The following is a 17,619-nucleotide window of genomic DNA, read 5'->3' on the forward strand; positions in this document are numbered from 1 at the left end:
GAGAGGCAAGAATAGGGAGAGTCGTTACAGAGGCGACACTCCCACTGTACTGTAAATAGTGCGCCAAATCGCCACCACGAGGCGCCACCGAGCCATTCTTTCTCTTGTAGCTTCGCTAGACCAGTGTTTTCCCTGTTCTCTCGTGCTATTTTGGAGTATTTTGGACGCTATGGTGTCTTCCTCAGCCTCATCAGCTTCTGGAAAGTTAAGTAATATCTTTATCTTGTGTAAATGTAAGCTCTTGCCAGTTTTGCTTTTCGATTGCGATCGTAATTAACGTAACAAGAGCTGTTGCCAGCCGGATGGCGTCTGTTCATTTAGTTAGCCAGAACGACCCTTTCCCGGCATTTATTCGCTTTAATAACTTTAGCTATTTTGATATTTAGCTAGGGATTCTTATATTATGTCATTGTTGTCGTGAATTTGGCTATTATGATCGAGCCTCACGAGTGCTAGGCTTCCTAGCCTAGGCACCCTCACACTTCATGCATGATATAACCTTCCTGGTAAAGTTTTATTGAAGCACAGGCAATATTTTACACTTTTATGATATTACTTAATTATGCTTTCCTCTTCCAAGATAGTATACAGAGAGTTTCGGTGATCGATTCTCAATGCTCCTAGGCTACTATCCTAGGGGCTTTAGTATACTTTCATACATGTCCCCATTGCTCTTGTATTGCGTTTTAAGGGGAGACTGACACCTCCTATACCTTTTAAGTTGATACCAATCTCCTAGGAGATTTAAGAGCAATCCCCTTCCCTCTGATTAGCCTAGGCTATTCTCAGTTTTCTTTGCTGTGAACCGAGTTCTAGCAAAATTTACTGAGACGTTCCGTTTTCTTTCTCCTAACCACTGAGTCGGTTTTGAGTTTAGGACGGGACATCAGAGTATCAGTCTGTGTTAGGCATCTCCCTGTCTTGGTGAAATGATTTCCCATGTCAGGTTAAGCTGCTCTTTCAGGAGGCTAGACCTCCATAGGCCATACTTGGGAGTTTTGTACCACAATTCCCCCTTCCCTGGCCTAGCAGACAGTCCTGTGCTGGTAGACCCTAGACCGAAGAAAGAATTTCTTCATTGCCTAGGGTCCCTAGTACGAGATTCTGCTCTCCTGCGAGTTGGTGTCCTACGGACATCCTCTCCCTTGACTAACCCAACCTGGGGAAATGATTTCCCCTACCTGAGGTTACTTCATGAGACCAGAATCCTTTAGGTTAGGTAGTGCCTTCAGGCATTACCTTACCTATAGGACACCTACCCCCTCCCCGCTATCTCTTTCGTGTTGAATGATCCAACACCCTCCTGGCCGTCGTTCTACATTGACCCTAGGGTTCTTGTAGGACTGGCCTGAGGTTCCCCGTCCAGCGGGTATCCTCATATTCTTAAGAGTGTTCTTCGGTCCTCCCTTGGACTGCCTTCCATAGCCCTTATGACTGGGATATGGTTGGGTGGAAGCCCGAATTTAATTCCCCCTTCCACTTGAACCCTCATTCTGGATGCAGGTCGGCAAGGCTGAGCCCTTGCCTTCCTCTATCCTTTCTTTCTCCCTTGCCTTCCTCTATCCTTTCTTTCTCTCGTATTTTCATACTGGGCCAAAGACATTGGACATTCGGGAACCGACTGCCAGCCGCTGAGTTGCCGGCTGGCAGCCGGCCACCCATACCTGGTCATCTGCCGCCGACTGCCGCTGGGTCCCCTTGATGGAAGGATCCTCGGCTGCCGGCCGGCAGAGCTGTCGCCGGCCGGCAGAACCGCCGCCGCCATCCGGCAGAACCGCCGCCGCCGGCCGGCAGAACCGCCGCCGCCGGCAGAGACCGCCGGTAGCCGGCAGAGCCGCTGCCGTCCGGCAGAGCCGCCGCCGCCGGCGGAGCCGCCGCCGCCGGCGGAGCCGCCGCCGCCGGCGGAGGCGCCGCCGGCCGGCAGTGCCGCCGTCGCCGGCAGTGCCGCCGGCGGAGCCGCCGCCGCCGGCGGAGGCGCCGCCGGCCGGCAGTGCCGCCGTCGCCGGCAGAGACCGCCGGTAGCCGGCAGAGCCGTTGCCGGCGGCCTATCACACAATGTTATGAAGACAATAATTGCCTTCAATAGCTCACACGCCGGCAGGCCCGGCATGTTGAAATTTGAGAATTTCACCGAATACTAATAGACTTTTCCTTTCTTTACAGGAGGAGCATCCCGAGTGTGGGAATAGTTTTTGCAGGGTCCGCAGTACGAACTTCTGCGGCCACGACATGTGCAGGGCCCATGCTCGCTGCGCAGTCACCAAGGGGGCTCTCAAGTACTGGGACCCACAGGTATGTACTGTTTGTGAAAAACTGGTAAGAGATGCTTTTGATGACCAAAAGTCCACTGAGTCAAGGGACACAGCAAGGGAGAAGCTGCGTAAATGGGTCAGGGGTTTCTAGAAGAATACTTCTGGCCCATACCTTCCTAACAAAAGGATGAGGGCTTGTCTTTTTCCTAGGGCATCTTCGGATGCAGTTATTCCCCAGGCTCAACCTGAGATTCCCCTGGTGCAGATTCCGGTAGAATCTGAAGTCTCAGATGCCTTAGAGAGCATCCAGCTAGAAGACAACATGTCAGTTGTCTCAGAGGAGACCGAGAACAATCTCCTAGTGGAGGAGTTGGATCAGGCGGATGAAGTTCCACCTGAACCAGAAACTGAGAAAGCCGAAACGATTTCGGTGTCATCGGCCGCAGTGAATGAGCCGATGCCTTCTACCTCCTCCACTGCGCCCCAACTGGATTCGATCACGAGTACTTTGCACTCGTTGCTGTCCATGGTGCAGGACATGCAACAGAAATCGGCCGAGAAGGAGGCCTCTTTTCGGACTGAAATGCATCAACTGGTTGCGGCACGTATGGCTCCGAAGAAGCTAAACGTTAAGGATCTCCCTGCCTTCTCTGACGTTAACCCCTGGAGGTACGCAGAGCACATGCCCATGTCAGGCGGGAAGATCTTCCTCTCAGAGAAACTGGGTACTGTCCCAGTAGAGGATATTGAGTTCTGGCCCAGCAAAGGGGCCTACCCGGATTGCTATGTCCGTCTCAGGACGGAACCCGCATCCAAAGAGGAGACAGAGCACAAGGAAACTATTGTCCTTGAACTCTCTAAGGCTCAGGCCTTATATACCACCACCTTAAAAGAGAGGGCCTATACTAGCTCTAAGGTGCCGGCTCTCAGCAAGAAGCACCCGTCCTTCATTGCTGATCCTAAACGTGCCTTTCCCTTTATGGACAAAGGGCTCAAGGCAGCCTTAAAGGCAGTTGAGGCAGGGAAACCGTGCCCTACACTGGAAGAGTGTAGACCCTTCTCCCTTGCCTTCCCATAAGTAGGGAAGCTGGAGGCAGATATTGCCGGACGACAGTTCGACAAAGACCTCCCCAAGCTGTCGGACTTTCTCCTGCGTAGGGAACAGGAGACGAAAGAACGCTTAGCCGCTTCCTTGTCTCTGCAGACTGGCCTGGAGACAATGGCAAGTATCCCAGATACCCCAGACATGTACATGGTCTTCTCCAAAGCCCATCTGGCGACAGTGACTAAAGACCTGTACAACTTTATTAAAGCCAGAAGGGCTTGCAGAGAGTTCGTGTTCGCCTCAGCTGCGGTGAGACACGAACCCAGGAAGCTGATAGCTTCTAACATCTGGGGAAATATCTCTTCCCAATTGAAGTGGTCAAAGAGGTTGTGGACAAAGCCGCCACTGAAAACAGGAACCTCCTTTCCAAGTGGAGCTTGTCCTCCAAAAGGAAATCTTCAGCTGACGAGGGTCCCCAGCCGAAAAATAGACCAAAACGACCTAAAGTGCCCTCTCGGCCTAAGCAACAACAGCAGCTTCCCGTGGCCACGGTGCCCCAGACGGTGGCACAATCACCCGCTACTTTCCAACTGGTGCCCCAAACACTGGCGACTCAGTCACCGGTGTTCACCCCAGTGTTTGAAAGGAAGTCTACGACCTCGAGGATCCTTTCGAGGCTCCTCCAGAAGCCCCTCCAGAGGTAGGGGCAACAGGGGTGGATGTGGCCAGGGAGGTAAATCCTCCTCCCAGCACTCAAAGTGAGATGCTACCGGTAGGAAGGAGACTCTTCTACTTCCGGGATCGTTGGACCTTCGATCCATGGGCCCACAGCCTAATCAAGAATGGACTAGGGTGGAGTTGGAGCTCAACTCTACCAACCTTCCCTCAATTCTTCCAACACTCAGCCCCCATATTGGAAGAATATGTTCAGGAACTCTTGGGCAAAAAGAGTTATACGGAAGGCGAAGTCCGTCAGATTCCTAGGAAGGCTATTTTGTGTTCCGAAGAAGGACTCGGAAAAGCTCAGAGTAATTCTGGACTTGTCACCACTCAACAAGTTCAAAATGCTGACGCTTCAACACATAAGGACCCTTCTGCCCAAACGGGCATACACAGTCTCCATAGACATGACGGATGCGTACTGGCACGTTCCGATCAGCCGTCAAGTTTCCCCCAACCTGAGATTCAAACTACAAAGAAGACAGTATGTCTTCAGAGCCATGCCCTTCGGACTAAACATAGCTCCAAGGGTATTCACCAAGCTTGCGAATGCAGTCATTCATCAACTACGCCTAAAAGGAATCCAGGAGGTAGCCTACCTGGACGACTGGCTGGTGTGGGCAGCATCCGAAGAAGAGTGCAGGCAAGCCTCCATGGAAGTGATCCAGTTCCTGGAACACTTGGGATTCAAGATCAATCTGGAAAAATCCCGACTGTCTCCAGCTCAGAAGTTTCAGTGGCTGGGCGTCCACTGGAACTTGCAGTCGCACTGCCTTTCCATTCCATCAAAGAAAAGGAAAGAGATAGCGGGATCTGTCAAAAGCCTTCTTCGATCCACAAAGATATCAAGAAGGCAACAGGAGAGAGTGTTGGGGTCTCTCCAGTTCACCTCAGTGACAGATCCAGTATTGAGAGCACAATTAAAAGATGCATCAGGAGTCTGGAGAAAATACGCATCAAACACTCGAAGAGATCTAAAAAGACCGACACCAAATCGTCTGCGATCCCTACTCAAGCCATGGTCGGAGGCCAAGAACCTAAAGAACAAGGTTCCCTTACAACCACCTCCCCCGTCAGTCACCATTCACACGGATGCCTCGAAAGACGGGAGGGGAGGTCACTCTCACCATCGGAAAGTCCAAGGAACCTGGTCTCCCCTCTTCAAAACCTTCCACATCAACTTCCTGGAAGCCATGGCAGTTTTTCTTTCTCTAAGGAAACAAACTCCGCTGCTCAATCCACATCCGTCTGGTTCTAGACAGCGAAGTCATAACGAGATTCCTAAATCGACAGGGTTCGAGATCGCCTTACATAAATCAAGTGATACTAGCCATCCTCCGCCTAGCGGAGAAGAAGAGATGGCACTTGTCTGCAGTCCACCTTCTAGGGTTCCGCAATGTGACAGCGGATGCTCTATCCAGATCCAAACCGATAGAGTCAGAATGGTCTCTAGACGCAAGATCGTTCTCCTTCATCTTACGCAAAGTCCAGGACTGCAGATAGACCTCTTCGCAACGAGCGACAACAAGAAGCTACCCCGGTATGTAGCCCCGTACGAGGATCCTCTAGCGGAAGCAATGGATGCAATGTCCATAGATTGGAACAGATGGTCCAAGATCTACCTATTCCCTCCAACCAACCTTCTGCTGAAAGTCCTCGACAAACTGAGATCCTTTCGGGGGACGGCAGCAATAGTGGCCCAACAGCATTTGGTTCCCCCTGGTAACGGAACTACGCCTGAAACTGATCCCGTTGCCGAACCCAGTTCTGACTCAGCAAGTGCAGAAATTGACTGTCTCAGCTTCATCAGTGAAAACCCAGAACCTTCATCTCATGATTTTCTCGCCTTAGCGGTCAAGAAACGGTTTGGGATTTCTAGGGACAGTATCAACTTCCTAGAAGAAAACAAGTCAAAGTCAACAAGAAGACAATATGAGTCTTCCTGGAAGAAATGGGTGGCCTTTGTCAAGGCGAAGAAACCTAAGGAGATTTCTACGGACTTCTGTTTGTCCTTCATCCATCTTCATGAACAAGGTTTAGCAGCCAATACGATCACTACATGTAAATCCGCCCAGGCCAGACCAATACTTTATGCCTTCCAGGTAGACTTTTCCAACGAAATCTTCAGCAAGATCCCTAAAGCCTGCGCAAAACTTCGGCCCGCAGCTCCTCCTAAGCCCATTTCATGGTCTTTGGACAAAGTTCTTCATTTAGCATCAACCCTGAACAATGAGGATTGCTCGCTGAAAGACTTGACTCAGAAGGTGATATTCTTATTTGCACTAGCCTCGGGAGCCAGAGTTAGCGAAATAGTGGCCCTCTCGAGGGATGATGGCCACATTCAGTTCACAGACAATGGAGAACTGAACCTCTTTCTGGACCCGACGTTTCTCGCCAAGAACGAGCTGCCCACTAAGAGATGGGGTCCCTGGAGAATCTGCCCTCTGAAGGAAGACACATCCCTCTGCCCAGTGGAATGCCTAAAGGTCTATCTTTGTAGAACTTCAGACTTTAAGGGAGGTCAGCTTTTCAGGGGAGAGACTTCCGGTTCAACGTTATCATTGAAACAGATTAGGGCGAAAATCACCTACTTCATTCGCAGAGTGGATCCAGACAGTACACCTGCAGGTCATGATCCGAGGAAAGTTGTCTCGTCTCTGAATTTCTTCCAAGCGATGTCGTTTGAAAGTCTTCGTGCTTATACTGGATGGAAGTCCTCGAGGGTCTTCTTCAAGCAATACGCGAAGCAATTACAAGAAATTAAATTTCATGTGGTGGCGGCGGGCAGTGTGATAAAACCAGCTGCTTGATTACTGCGAAGAACAATGCACTATTAGGGACTTATGGTGAAGGGTGTACACGATAGACTCGTAAGACATATCGTGTTGAGTTTTGTGTTTAAGTGATAACACTATAGACTGTTCTCCCTACACAGGTGACATTAAGCATAATAAACTGACACAAGTGCCAGGCATTCTTATATGCACAGTGTTCCTAGTAACAACAGATTGTATAGCGAAACTTCATATTTCCCTTAGAGTGGCTAATGTTTTCCTTTTCAGGCAAACCCTATTTATCCTGTTATTACTGTTTATGCTTTTATGCAGAATTATTCAGCATACTTTGTAATTGTTTACAACCATGATTTCTATTTTTGTAATAAACAATAGAACGAATATTTGCGTCTCTTTCCCCCCAAATATTTCTTTAAATGTATAAGTCAGAGCATCCTTGACTCTTTTGATATTTAAGTCAATACCAGAACTAAGATTCATGGTGTTCCAGGCAAACAGGTAAGATCTTGTTGTACTAGGCTGTTCATTTTACTGTTTAAGGTTTCCTACACATATATAAACCTGTCCGTCTCTTCACGACAGACCCGGGAGGTACAGTAATCTGCCCAAACCAATCCCATCATAGTACAGACTATGCTTTACGTATATGTTGACACTAATATACAAACTATTTGCTAGATTGTTCCCTAAACTCACAATCCTCGGTTTTTTCCTCGAGTTTACCCAGACTCTTCCCTGTAGGGGGCAGGAAGCACTGACATATTTCATGATCAGCTGATTGACGTATAACGGTAACATCAAGTGTCTCTAGGTCTAAAGACCGAAAAGGAAAGATTTAGCTCGAGATGAACGGCACTATTGGAAATCCACAGATACATTAATGCTCTGGTACACTTCCATCACGACGACATGGCCTGAGCCCAAAAAACGGATTTTGAGCGAAGCGAAAAATCTATTTTTGGGTGAGGTAGCCATGTCGTCCTGATGGACCCACCCTCTTTTTAACTAAAGGATAATGAATCCCTCCCTATGGTACTGTATCTGCAACACCTACAAAGCTACAAAGAATGGCTTGGTGGCACCTCGCGGTGGCGATTTGGCGCACTATTTACAGTACAGTGGGAGTGTCGTCTCTGTAACGACTCTCCCTATTCTTGCCTCTCCTTCCCCTCGAAGTGAAAGCTCTATTGGGGGCGTAGATAGCCATGAGACGTGTCAAGAATACGTCCTCTGATATTACGCGATATCCCTTCGTAAAATTTTAAGGGATATTCGCTCCAGGAGTTAGAATTCTGGATACCTTTGGTAAATTCTCTGGGATATATCACTGTAGTCAAATATACCTAGGAAGCTACCTATGAAGGAACTTCCATCAGGACGACATGGCTACCTCACCCAAAAATAGATTTTTCGCTTCGCTCAAAATCCGTTTTATAAACCGAACAATTCTGTCAACCGAAATTTTGATTTTCCTTTTTTTGTTTTTACGAATATTTATTTTTTATCCTCGTCTAGACGCAAAATAATCGTAGAAAAGAAAATAAAATAAAATCAAAATTCTGCTTGACAGAATTGTGGAATTTATATTCTTCTTTTCAATGATATCTTTCTATCTAACATCGAACAACAAATAAGTGAAAAAAATTTACCTAAGAGTGAATAAGTATGTTTTTGAATTATGAGCTCCCAAAGATTTGAAACAAATTTTCGCTTCTTTCCTCAAAGAAATCAAGATAATATTATTATGATAACTTTCATTGTTTATTCCTACATAAAAGCACCGTAAATGAGGTATTTGAACCCTCAGTTTACTATTCCTATGTTACGAGTTGCCACCAATATCTCATTGTTGCCAGTGTTTTAGTTAGCAGGTTTCAGCTTTGTACTCTTATTCATGTTTCCCTCTTTCTTGGTTCTTTTTTCTTGTTCTCCACTTACTTTTTGTTCTTTCTATCACCTTATATAACATGGGCATTGCTATAAAGTTCCAGAGGACGTTGTGAAAGCACAATCTACATACGAACTTCAAGTAAACAAACACATGCTTATAACTTCTATATGTCTTTGGAAACTTTGGCTGATGTTCTCGTAGCTGGTAGTTTTCATTTACCTACCCTCTAACAATGCCTTCTATTTCTGCCAGAAGTACGAGATTTCGAAACATAAGAGAGAGAGAGAGAGAGAGAGAGAGAGAGAGAGAGAGAGAGAGAGAGAGAGAGAGAGAGAGAGAGCCTTATTGCCTTATTTTTTGTTTGGGTTCCCCCAGGTCCCTCAGTGTGAGGCACCTCGTATAGAGAGAGAGAGAAAGAGAGAGAGAGAGAGAGAAAGAGAGAGAGAGAGAGAGAGATCATGAATTTAAAGTGGTAGCATTTGGTTGATATAGATGGCAGTTCAAATTGAGAGAGAGAGAGAGAGAGAGAGAGAGAGAGGAGAGAGAGAGAGAGAGAGAGAGAGAGAGAGAGAGAGATCAACCATTACTTGTTTCTATGAGAGAGTTGAACATTGTTATTGTAGTATTTGTATAAATGGCAGTTTTAAATAATTCGAGAGAGAGAGAGAGAGAGAGAGAGAGAGAGAGAGAGAGAGAGAGAGAGAGAGAGAGAGAGAGAGAGAGAGAGAGAGAGAGAGAGAAACTACGATTTTGTCAGTCATGCAGACGACGCTGTAAAGATGACGTCATCATTTAAAGACCGCTATATCTTCATTGTTTGGAAAAATTATTGACTATTTGTTCTTTTTATGACTTTAGGTAACATTGGCCTTGCTATAAAGTTCCCGAGGACGTTGTGAAAACACAATGTACATACGAACTTCAAGTAAACAAACACATTCATTATAACTTCTATAAGTTTTTGGAAACTTTGGCTTCTGTTCTCGTAGGAGTAGATTTCGTTCAACTACGCTCTACCAATGCCTTCCATTTCTGCCAGATGTACGATAGCTCGAAACATAAGTGAAAAATCGCCATAAATATGCAAAATAACACACATAGACGATTTTGTCAAATTCAGTCATGCAGACGACACAGTAAGGATGACGTCATCATTTAAAGACCGCTATATCTTAGTTATTTGTAAAAACTTCTGGGGAGCATGTACGATATGTTTACACATACATAGAAGCAATAAAATGATTTTCGATTTCTGAAAGTTATGTCAAAACACCATGGCGGACAGTCCCCTTAAAAGAAATTTTAAGGATATTCGCACCAGGAGTTAGAATTCTGAAGACCTAAAGGTCAATTCTCTGGGAATATCACTGTAGCCAAATATCCCTTAGAAAGCTACCAATAGGAACCTTCCATCAGGACGACATGGCCTGAGCCCAAAAAGACACATTTAACATGTACTAGTATTCATTATCTTCATCATTATCCTATATTCATCATTTATTGTATTATGTGCTTTCAAGAATTATTCCAGATGTTGCATATTCGCATATTAATTAATGTTTTATTAATATATGGCAACATTGTATCGGCATTGGCAACACTTACCTATTGTTCCCATGATGCAATGTCTTGTTTGTTCTTGTCTCTTACTGATAAGTTATCTTCCGGACTTTGCATTTTACTCATAATAGACATTAAGAACCAACTTTTGAAGTTTTATCCTTGCCCCACCAATTAATGTTAAGGAAGTTACCAACACGTACATGGTACAGTGAACTTATAGTGATGTATTATGAGAAGTTTATTTCAAGACGTGGACAATAGGAACCAGTGGATGCCATTAATGGGGACTCAATGTTAATGTTTTTGTGGTTTTATTCAAATTATTCTATTTCATGTGCAGTATAGTGATGCAAGTGAACTGTGAAGTGTTTTGAAGTTCATTGTGCTTTTGTAGTGCCCTTTTTATACGTCCCAGTGTGTTATTTGCCGTGCTATTTCTAAAACCAAGCCAATATTCTGTTGTGGCATGGTTGGAGCATGTGTAGCCACGTCCAGTCTCAACCATCGTTGCGGGGTGACTGCCTGAACAGCGAGTTGCTGCTGCTGGCTCATAGCTGCTTTCCTCACCTTGCTGTCAGACGTATTCATCGCACATGCACACACTCACTCCTCATTGAACTTTTCTCATTAGTCTTGTATTTCAAAACGGTTCGTGTTTATTGTTAATAATTTTGTTAGAACTGCAATTTTGTTGCTCACTGTTCATTGAACGTAATAATGGAGTCGAGAGATAGACTTGCAGATCAGTTAGAAGAGACCGCAGAACAGGGACCATTCAGTGGTGTGGGTGCCCACAACGTCGACGCTGCTCACACCAACAGTGTTGGGGAGTGTTAAAGCATACAGAGCATGAGTCTACTTAATTAAAGCTCTGCTACTAGTCCTTGGAGACCACACACTGTCTGGTCTCCAGGACCCTCCCCCCCTCCCTCCCTAGCCTCATGCACGGAAACCTAACAATGTATTTGAACTTGGAAATTTAGATGGCAGCTGGGAGAAAGTTGATGTGTAAGTAGAGCTGTCTCCAGCTATAGCGTAGGTTCTTTTGTCTATTATGACTTACTGTACCGGTAGTAATGAAGTCACCCACAGAAGATGGTTATACCATTGGAGGTGCTGTGTTGAGTTAACTAGTCCCTGAACTTAAGGTCTCTCTTACATATACTAAGTTCGTACTGTGCACACTGATACACTAGCCCTAAAGGAGAGACAATACTTCTTTGGTATCTATGTCATATCAGATTACCTGATGTAGCCTTACACAAGAAAGTCCTTGAAGACCACACAGTATCTCCCATAAAATAGATTCTTCCTTTGTCAGAACCCCTTTATTTAAGCAAATTTTACCTAGTAGTTAGCATGCTTAATTATTAACCTCTTAATTAAAAAACAAAATCTTTTCACTCTCTCCAACCACCACCTCCTCTGTGATGGCTAGTCATTCCAACAGATGGTGACACAGGAGAAACATTAATCATGTACCTAGTTATGACCAGTGCTTCATATATCCTCTATCACTGAGGGTGTATGGACAGGCCTTTCCAATTCAAATTAATTAATCTATCAAGATGAATAGGTATCACTAGGGAAGGGAAGGTGGGAAAGGAAGAGAGAGGATTCCATTACTCAAGAATACTGGCCTTCTGAAATATAATCCAGCTATTAAAATCTTTGTATGCCCTAATGATAACTTCCCTTGGCCAAAGAGAAATACAGCATTATTTTTTTTCAATATTGCAGCATGATATAAAAAAGTGGAAACCAATTGTCCTACTAACATAACATGGAGAGGTATCTTCTTCTAATTACTAGTTATGGTCAGAGAGAGAAATGCTAGTGGATAGGGTTGAAGTGTTAATTTCTCTAATGGGAACCAATGCTTTTACAGTAAAGTCCAGTGCAAAAGGACATGCTACCAAAAACCTATACCTTGAACTGCATTAATTACTTCTGTCAAGAACGTACAGTACCCTACCTACCAAGAACTCATTTTTTAAGAACCCACTTCTTTAAGGAAAATACTGTAGTCAAATGAGTTTACAATGAGTCACTATATTGCAAAAGACTAATGAAAAGTCTTGATTGATAGACTTAATCAACAGTAGAATAATCTGCCCTTCAATTACAAGGGCCGATGTGGTAACGTCCCTGATTGGCGAACACCAGACTGAGGTTCTAATCCCTCAAAGTCGTTAGTTTCTTTGGTGTCTGCAACCTCACCATCCTTGTAAGCTAAGGATGGGGGAGTTCGGGTAAGCCTATAGGTCTATCTGCAGAGTCATCAGCAGCCATTGCCTGGCCTTCCTTGGTCCTAACTTGGGTGGAGAGGCAGCTTGGGCACTGATCATATTTATACTATATATGGTCAGTCTCTAGGGCATTGTCCTGCTTGATAGGGCAATGTTACTGTTCCTTGACTTTGTCATTCATGAATGGTCTTTAAACCTTTAAGAGACATTCTGATTTAGTTATTAAAATAATGAAGGTCATAATCACTGGGAGAGTAACACTAAGTAAGAAGATTTCTTCCATGACAACAAGAACCAAATTAAGAACACTTCAGTCTGTATGAGCAATTATATTTAGCATGAAAATACTGATAAGTTTTAAATGTTAACCAAGTACCTCGATAACTATTCCACTGAAATTCTTCAAATGGTCTCAATTCCATCTAAATAAAAAGAGGGCATATATCTAACTATAATTTGTACTCGTATGAATTCCTATACCTTATGTTGCACAAGACAACATACAAACAGAAGAGGAAGTAAATTTTGCAATAACCATAAGGATAGCTAAAATAGTTTATTGTATTTAGCTTTTCACAGAAAATTAAGAAAATAAAATTAATAAACTTTACTTACTTTTCCTCTAATCTGTCCATTTAGCTTTTCAACTTTATGCTCAACATCAGGGTCAATTACTACTGCTAAAATATCAGTGTCACTATCACTTAAGCCAAATTTCACAAGAGAATCTGTAATCTGAAAAAGATAATATTGAATTAAATATAAGTATGGTGCAAACATGCAATGTTTTTATAATATTAGTGTTTTGTACAGTAAACAACGCATTCTATCTGATATTGATTGATTTGAGGTTTTTTGGCATCCTGACATCTAAGGTCATTGACGCCTATATCGTTTACTGTACATAAAGAGTAAAAACTATTCAATTAAAACCATAACAGCAAAGATGTCATTTTAAAAGATATATAGCTTTCAGGAGACCTGCTTCTTAAATAAAGCTAAAAATACTCCTAGCATGGTAGGACACATCATGTCCAAGAATTTTGGCAAGGATGAACCTGCCATCCTCACCTCCAGCCTCAAACAGATATCTATTTCTCTCGATACTATAAGTGGGGCATTCGGTCAACAAATGCCTCACTGTTAAGGGTACAAAACAGTCATCATAATATGGCTGGTATTGCCCAGTAAGCAAAAATTCATGTGTCAACCGAGTGTGCCCAATGCGGAGACGACAAAGAGTAGTCTGCCAAGGTCGGGGCATCATATTATACTTCCAAGGGGATATAACATTTGTCATTTCTCGCATCTTATTTCTTACTACAACTACACCAATGCTGTTGCCAATTATTGGAAATCAAATTCTTAATGTTGGGTAAACAATCATCGCAAAGAATGGGATACCTTCTTGGTAGCAATTCAGCTGCAGTATTCTTAGCCCATAAATCTGCTTTCTCGTTTCCACACACACCTCCGTGTGCCAGAACCCAGCAATAATATAAAGCCATTCTAAAATCTTTAAAACTAAAAGGTTATTGGAATTAAGAACTTATAAAGCTTGAAGGACACTCCTTGCATGCCTAAAAATGGTAAAATTACCCCCCTTCTCCAATGCTATTTTCTCAATAGCAGTTAGTATGTCATATAGTTCGGCAGTAAATACGGAAAATGTTAGAAGAAGTGCCGCTATACAATTAAAAGCATTACTATATACTCCAAATCCAACACCAGCATTGGATTTGGAGCCATCAGTATATAAAAGTCAATCCCCTATGTTCTGAAACTTGTTCCATAAAAAGAGACCTGGCTTCTAAGTCAGTCATATTCTCTTTAAATCCAATAAGATATATGCAAAAAGATACCTCTCGTAATTCCCATGGAGGCGTTGATGATACCTTCAATGGAAACACCTTACTTCTCATTATATCAAGACTGTACATTAATTGTTTAACCCGAAAACCATAAGGTTGCGGAGATTTGGGTGCAATTCAAAGTATGATGTGTGCTTTACATGGCTTGTAGTCTGAAAGGCTAAAGAATTAGGAAGTCTTTGCAATCTAAACCAATACCGAACAATAGAAGACTTTCGGTAAATGTCTAGAGGTAATTCTCCAGCATCAGCAAGGAGACTTGTGATAGGTGAAGTTCTAAAGGCTCCTGTGAACAATCCAGTACCAGCATGATGTATTGAATCTTATATCTTTAATCAGCTTGGGTTGGGATGGCTGAGGAGTATATTTCACATCCATAACTAATTTTTGAAAAAATCAAGGCCTTGTATAATTCTAAAATAGTATTGCAGTCTGGCCCCCATGATGTATGGGACAATACTTTTAAAAGATTCAGAGCCTCAAGACATTTAGCTTTTAATACTTTTAAGTGAGAAACATATGTAAGCCTACAATCAAATAACAAGCCTAAAAATTAAGCTTCACTTACGCATGGGGTCCGTTGACCTTTAATGTATATACTGTATCCGGGTCTGGATGTACTCCCCGGATATGAGAGAAATGGACAATGGAAGTTTTACTTGTCGAGAACTTAAATTCATTCATATCGGCCCACTGGATAATTTTGTCAATTGAGAGTTGTAGTTTTCTCTCAACCATTGCCATTCTAGCTCCAGTAAATGAAATGGAGAGATCATTCACAAAAAGTGTTGAGAGAAGATCCCAGGGAATGACTGAGGATATACCATTAATTGCTACTGCAAACAGGATTACACTCAGCAAACTACACTGAGGAGCCTCCTCTTCCTGACATTTACTCTATGATGGAGTTTCCCCCACTCTCACTTGAAAAACTCTATGTGAAAGAAATGACTAAATGAACAGTGGTAGCTTTCCTCTTAATCCCAATTCATGAATGGTTTTAAGTATACCAAATCTCCATGTAGTATCATATGCCCTTTCAAGGTAAAAAAAGACTGTCACATGGTGCTGTTTGGAAGCAAAGGGTTCACAAATAGAAGACTCAAGTCGTATCAACACATCAGTTGTTGAGTACATTTTTCTGAATCCACACTGAATAGGTGATAAAATACCCTTCTTTTCTAGGTACCACAACAGTCTTGCATTGACCATCTTCTCCATGATTTTACATAAACAAGAAGTCAATGCAATAGGTCGATAGTTTGCTGCTAAACACTTGTCCTTACCGGGTTTTAAAAAGGCTAAAATAATGGCTAGTTCCCAAACACTTGGATAACTATGATCATGCCATATTCTATTAATAATGCTTAAAATAAATAACTTTGTATCAAAAGGTACATGTTTAATCATTGCATATGGAATTCTACTAGGTCCAAGAGCTGTATTGTTACAAGTAGCAAGTGCGGAATCAAATTCTCTTTCAGTAAAAGGAGAATTATATGACTCTTCCCTTCCTGTTGCAAAATTTAAAATTTTCTTTTCTTCAATAGTTCTATACTGGTGACCAGGAGCTGCTACACACTTGCATGGTACATTTGAAAAAGTATCAGCCAGGGCATTGCTAACATCATTTGCTTTAGTCACATACTGACCGTTCACCTTCAACACTGGTGGTGGGTTTTAGTAAATATGCCGGGAATCTTTTTCATTTTCCTCCATACAAAAGATGGTGGTGTTCTACTGTTGACAAAGGAAACAAAAGATGCCCAAGATCGGCGCCTAGCTTCTTTCATGGCGCGACAGAACTGTGCTCTACAGTTTTTGTATGTTATCAAATTTTCATCAGTACGGCGTCTACGCAATCTAGTCAAGAAATTTTCTTAGAATCGCTCAAAAATCTATTTTTGGGTGAGATAGCCATGTCGTCCTGATGGAAGGTTCCTTTAAGTAGCTTCCTAGGGTATATTTGACTACAGTGATATTCCCAGAGAATTTAACTTAAGGTCTCCAGAATTCTATCACCTTTTAGGATATCACATATCAGGGGATGTATTCTTGACATGCCACATAGCAATCTACACCCCACATAGCGTTTACGCTTCGAGGGGGAAAAGTGGCAAAATAAAAGAGGAGCCTTTAATAAGGCTCCCTTCCTCCGTCACTGTTTGAGTACTCAGGTGGCGCCACAATCGCCGCCATCTTTATTTCTTGTAGCATTGAGCCAGTACTATAGATACAGTATTATTGGGAGGGATCCTGCTAAGGCCTTTCATGGAAAGGAGCGCAGGTCCATTAGGACGATATTGCTATCTCACCCAAAAATAGATTTTTCGCTTCGCTCAAAATCCGTTTTTTGGGCTCAGGCCATGTCGTCCTGATGGAAGTTTACCAGAGCATTAATGTATGCGTGGATTTCCCAGTCGTGCCTTAAACCTCAAGACAATATTTCCTTGGTCACTTAGACCTTAGAGACCTATGATATTACTGTTATATGTCATTGCTTCTAATCATGAACTATGTTAGTGCTTCCTGCCCCCTACAGGGAAGAGTCATCCTAGACTCGGGAAAAGTCTCGAAGTTTTGCATATTTCATATGACCAACCTACCAACCAAAAGGGCATACAGGTTTCACTATATGCCTTTAGCCAAAGTTTGTATTTTTAAAAACGATCACAGGTTCACGTAAGCCACCGTAGCATCTAAGGTATATCAGCCAAGCTGTATACCACAACAGAAAAGTTTATATCTGTATCGAAACAAGATAAGCCTGGCCAGAAAAAGGTTTGTTTACATTTAGGAACAAAGTTACTACCGTTGTTCAATGTAATTATGCAGAATAGTAAGGAATAAAAGTAATGCTCATACATAACTTTATTTATATATGTTTGGGGCAAAATAAGACACGAAAAACAATTAGACATTTATTGTAAAACAATAAATAAAAATTCAGCATACATTCCATAATAACATAAAAAATGCAAGTGAATAGAATTTATAAACATAGAACATACAGGCCAAATCAGAAATACTTGTTTTATCTGAAAACAAAAGTTCATGCCACTCAATTGAAAATTTAATAATTTTCTAATGTCTTTCTGAGAAAGTCTGTCTATTTACACTTGTGTAAAAACACACGGCACTAGTGTTGAGTCTATGTTTCTTCACTTTTATACACTGGAACAGTCCATAATGTCACTTTGATGACATTTCACTACCATGTTGCACTATAATGT

General features: G+C 42.8%; 1 protein-coding gene across 1 annotated transcript in view; it reads right to left on the reverse strand.

Moving 5' to 3' along the window:
* Positions 1-17,619, reverse strand: part of LOC137649374 (uncharacterized) — a 192,865-nt gene that overhangs the window by 125,639 nt on the left and 49,607 nt on the right. The window contains exon 3 of the mRNA XM_068382357.1: positions 13,131-13,250. Coding sequence (XP_068238458.1) covers positions 13,131-13,250 — 120 coding nt within the window. The remainder of the gene's footprint in view (positions 1-13,130; positions 13,251-17,619) is intronic.

The sequence above is a fragment of the Palaemon carinicauda genome, chromosome 11 (genome assembly GCF_036898095.1).
Source record: "Palaemon carinicauda isolate YSFRI2023 chromosome 11, ASM3689809v2, whole genome shotgun sequence".
In the NCBI taxonomy this organism is placed as follows: Eukaryota; Metazoa; Arthropoda; class Malacostraca; order Decapoda; family Palaemonidae; genus Palaemon; species Palaemon carinicauda.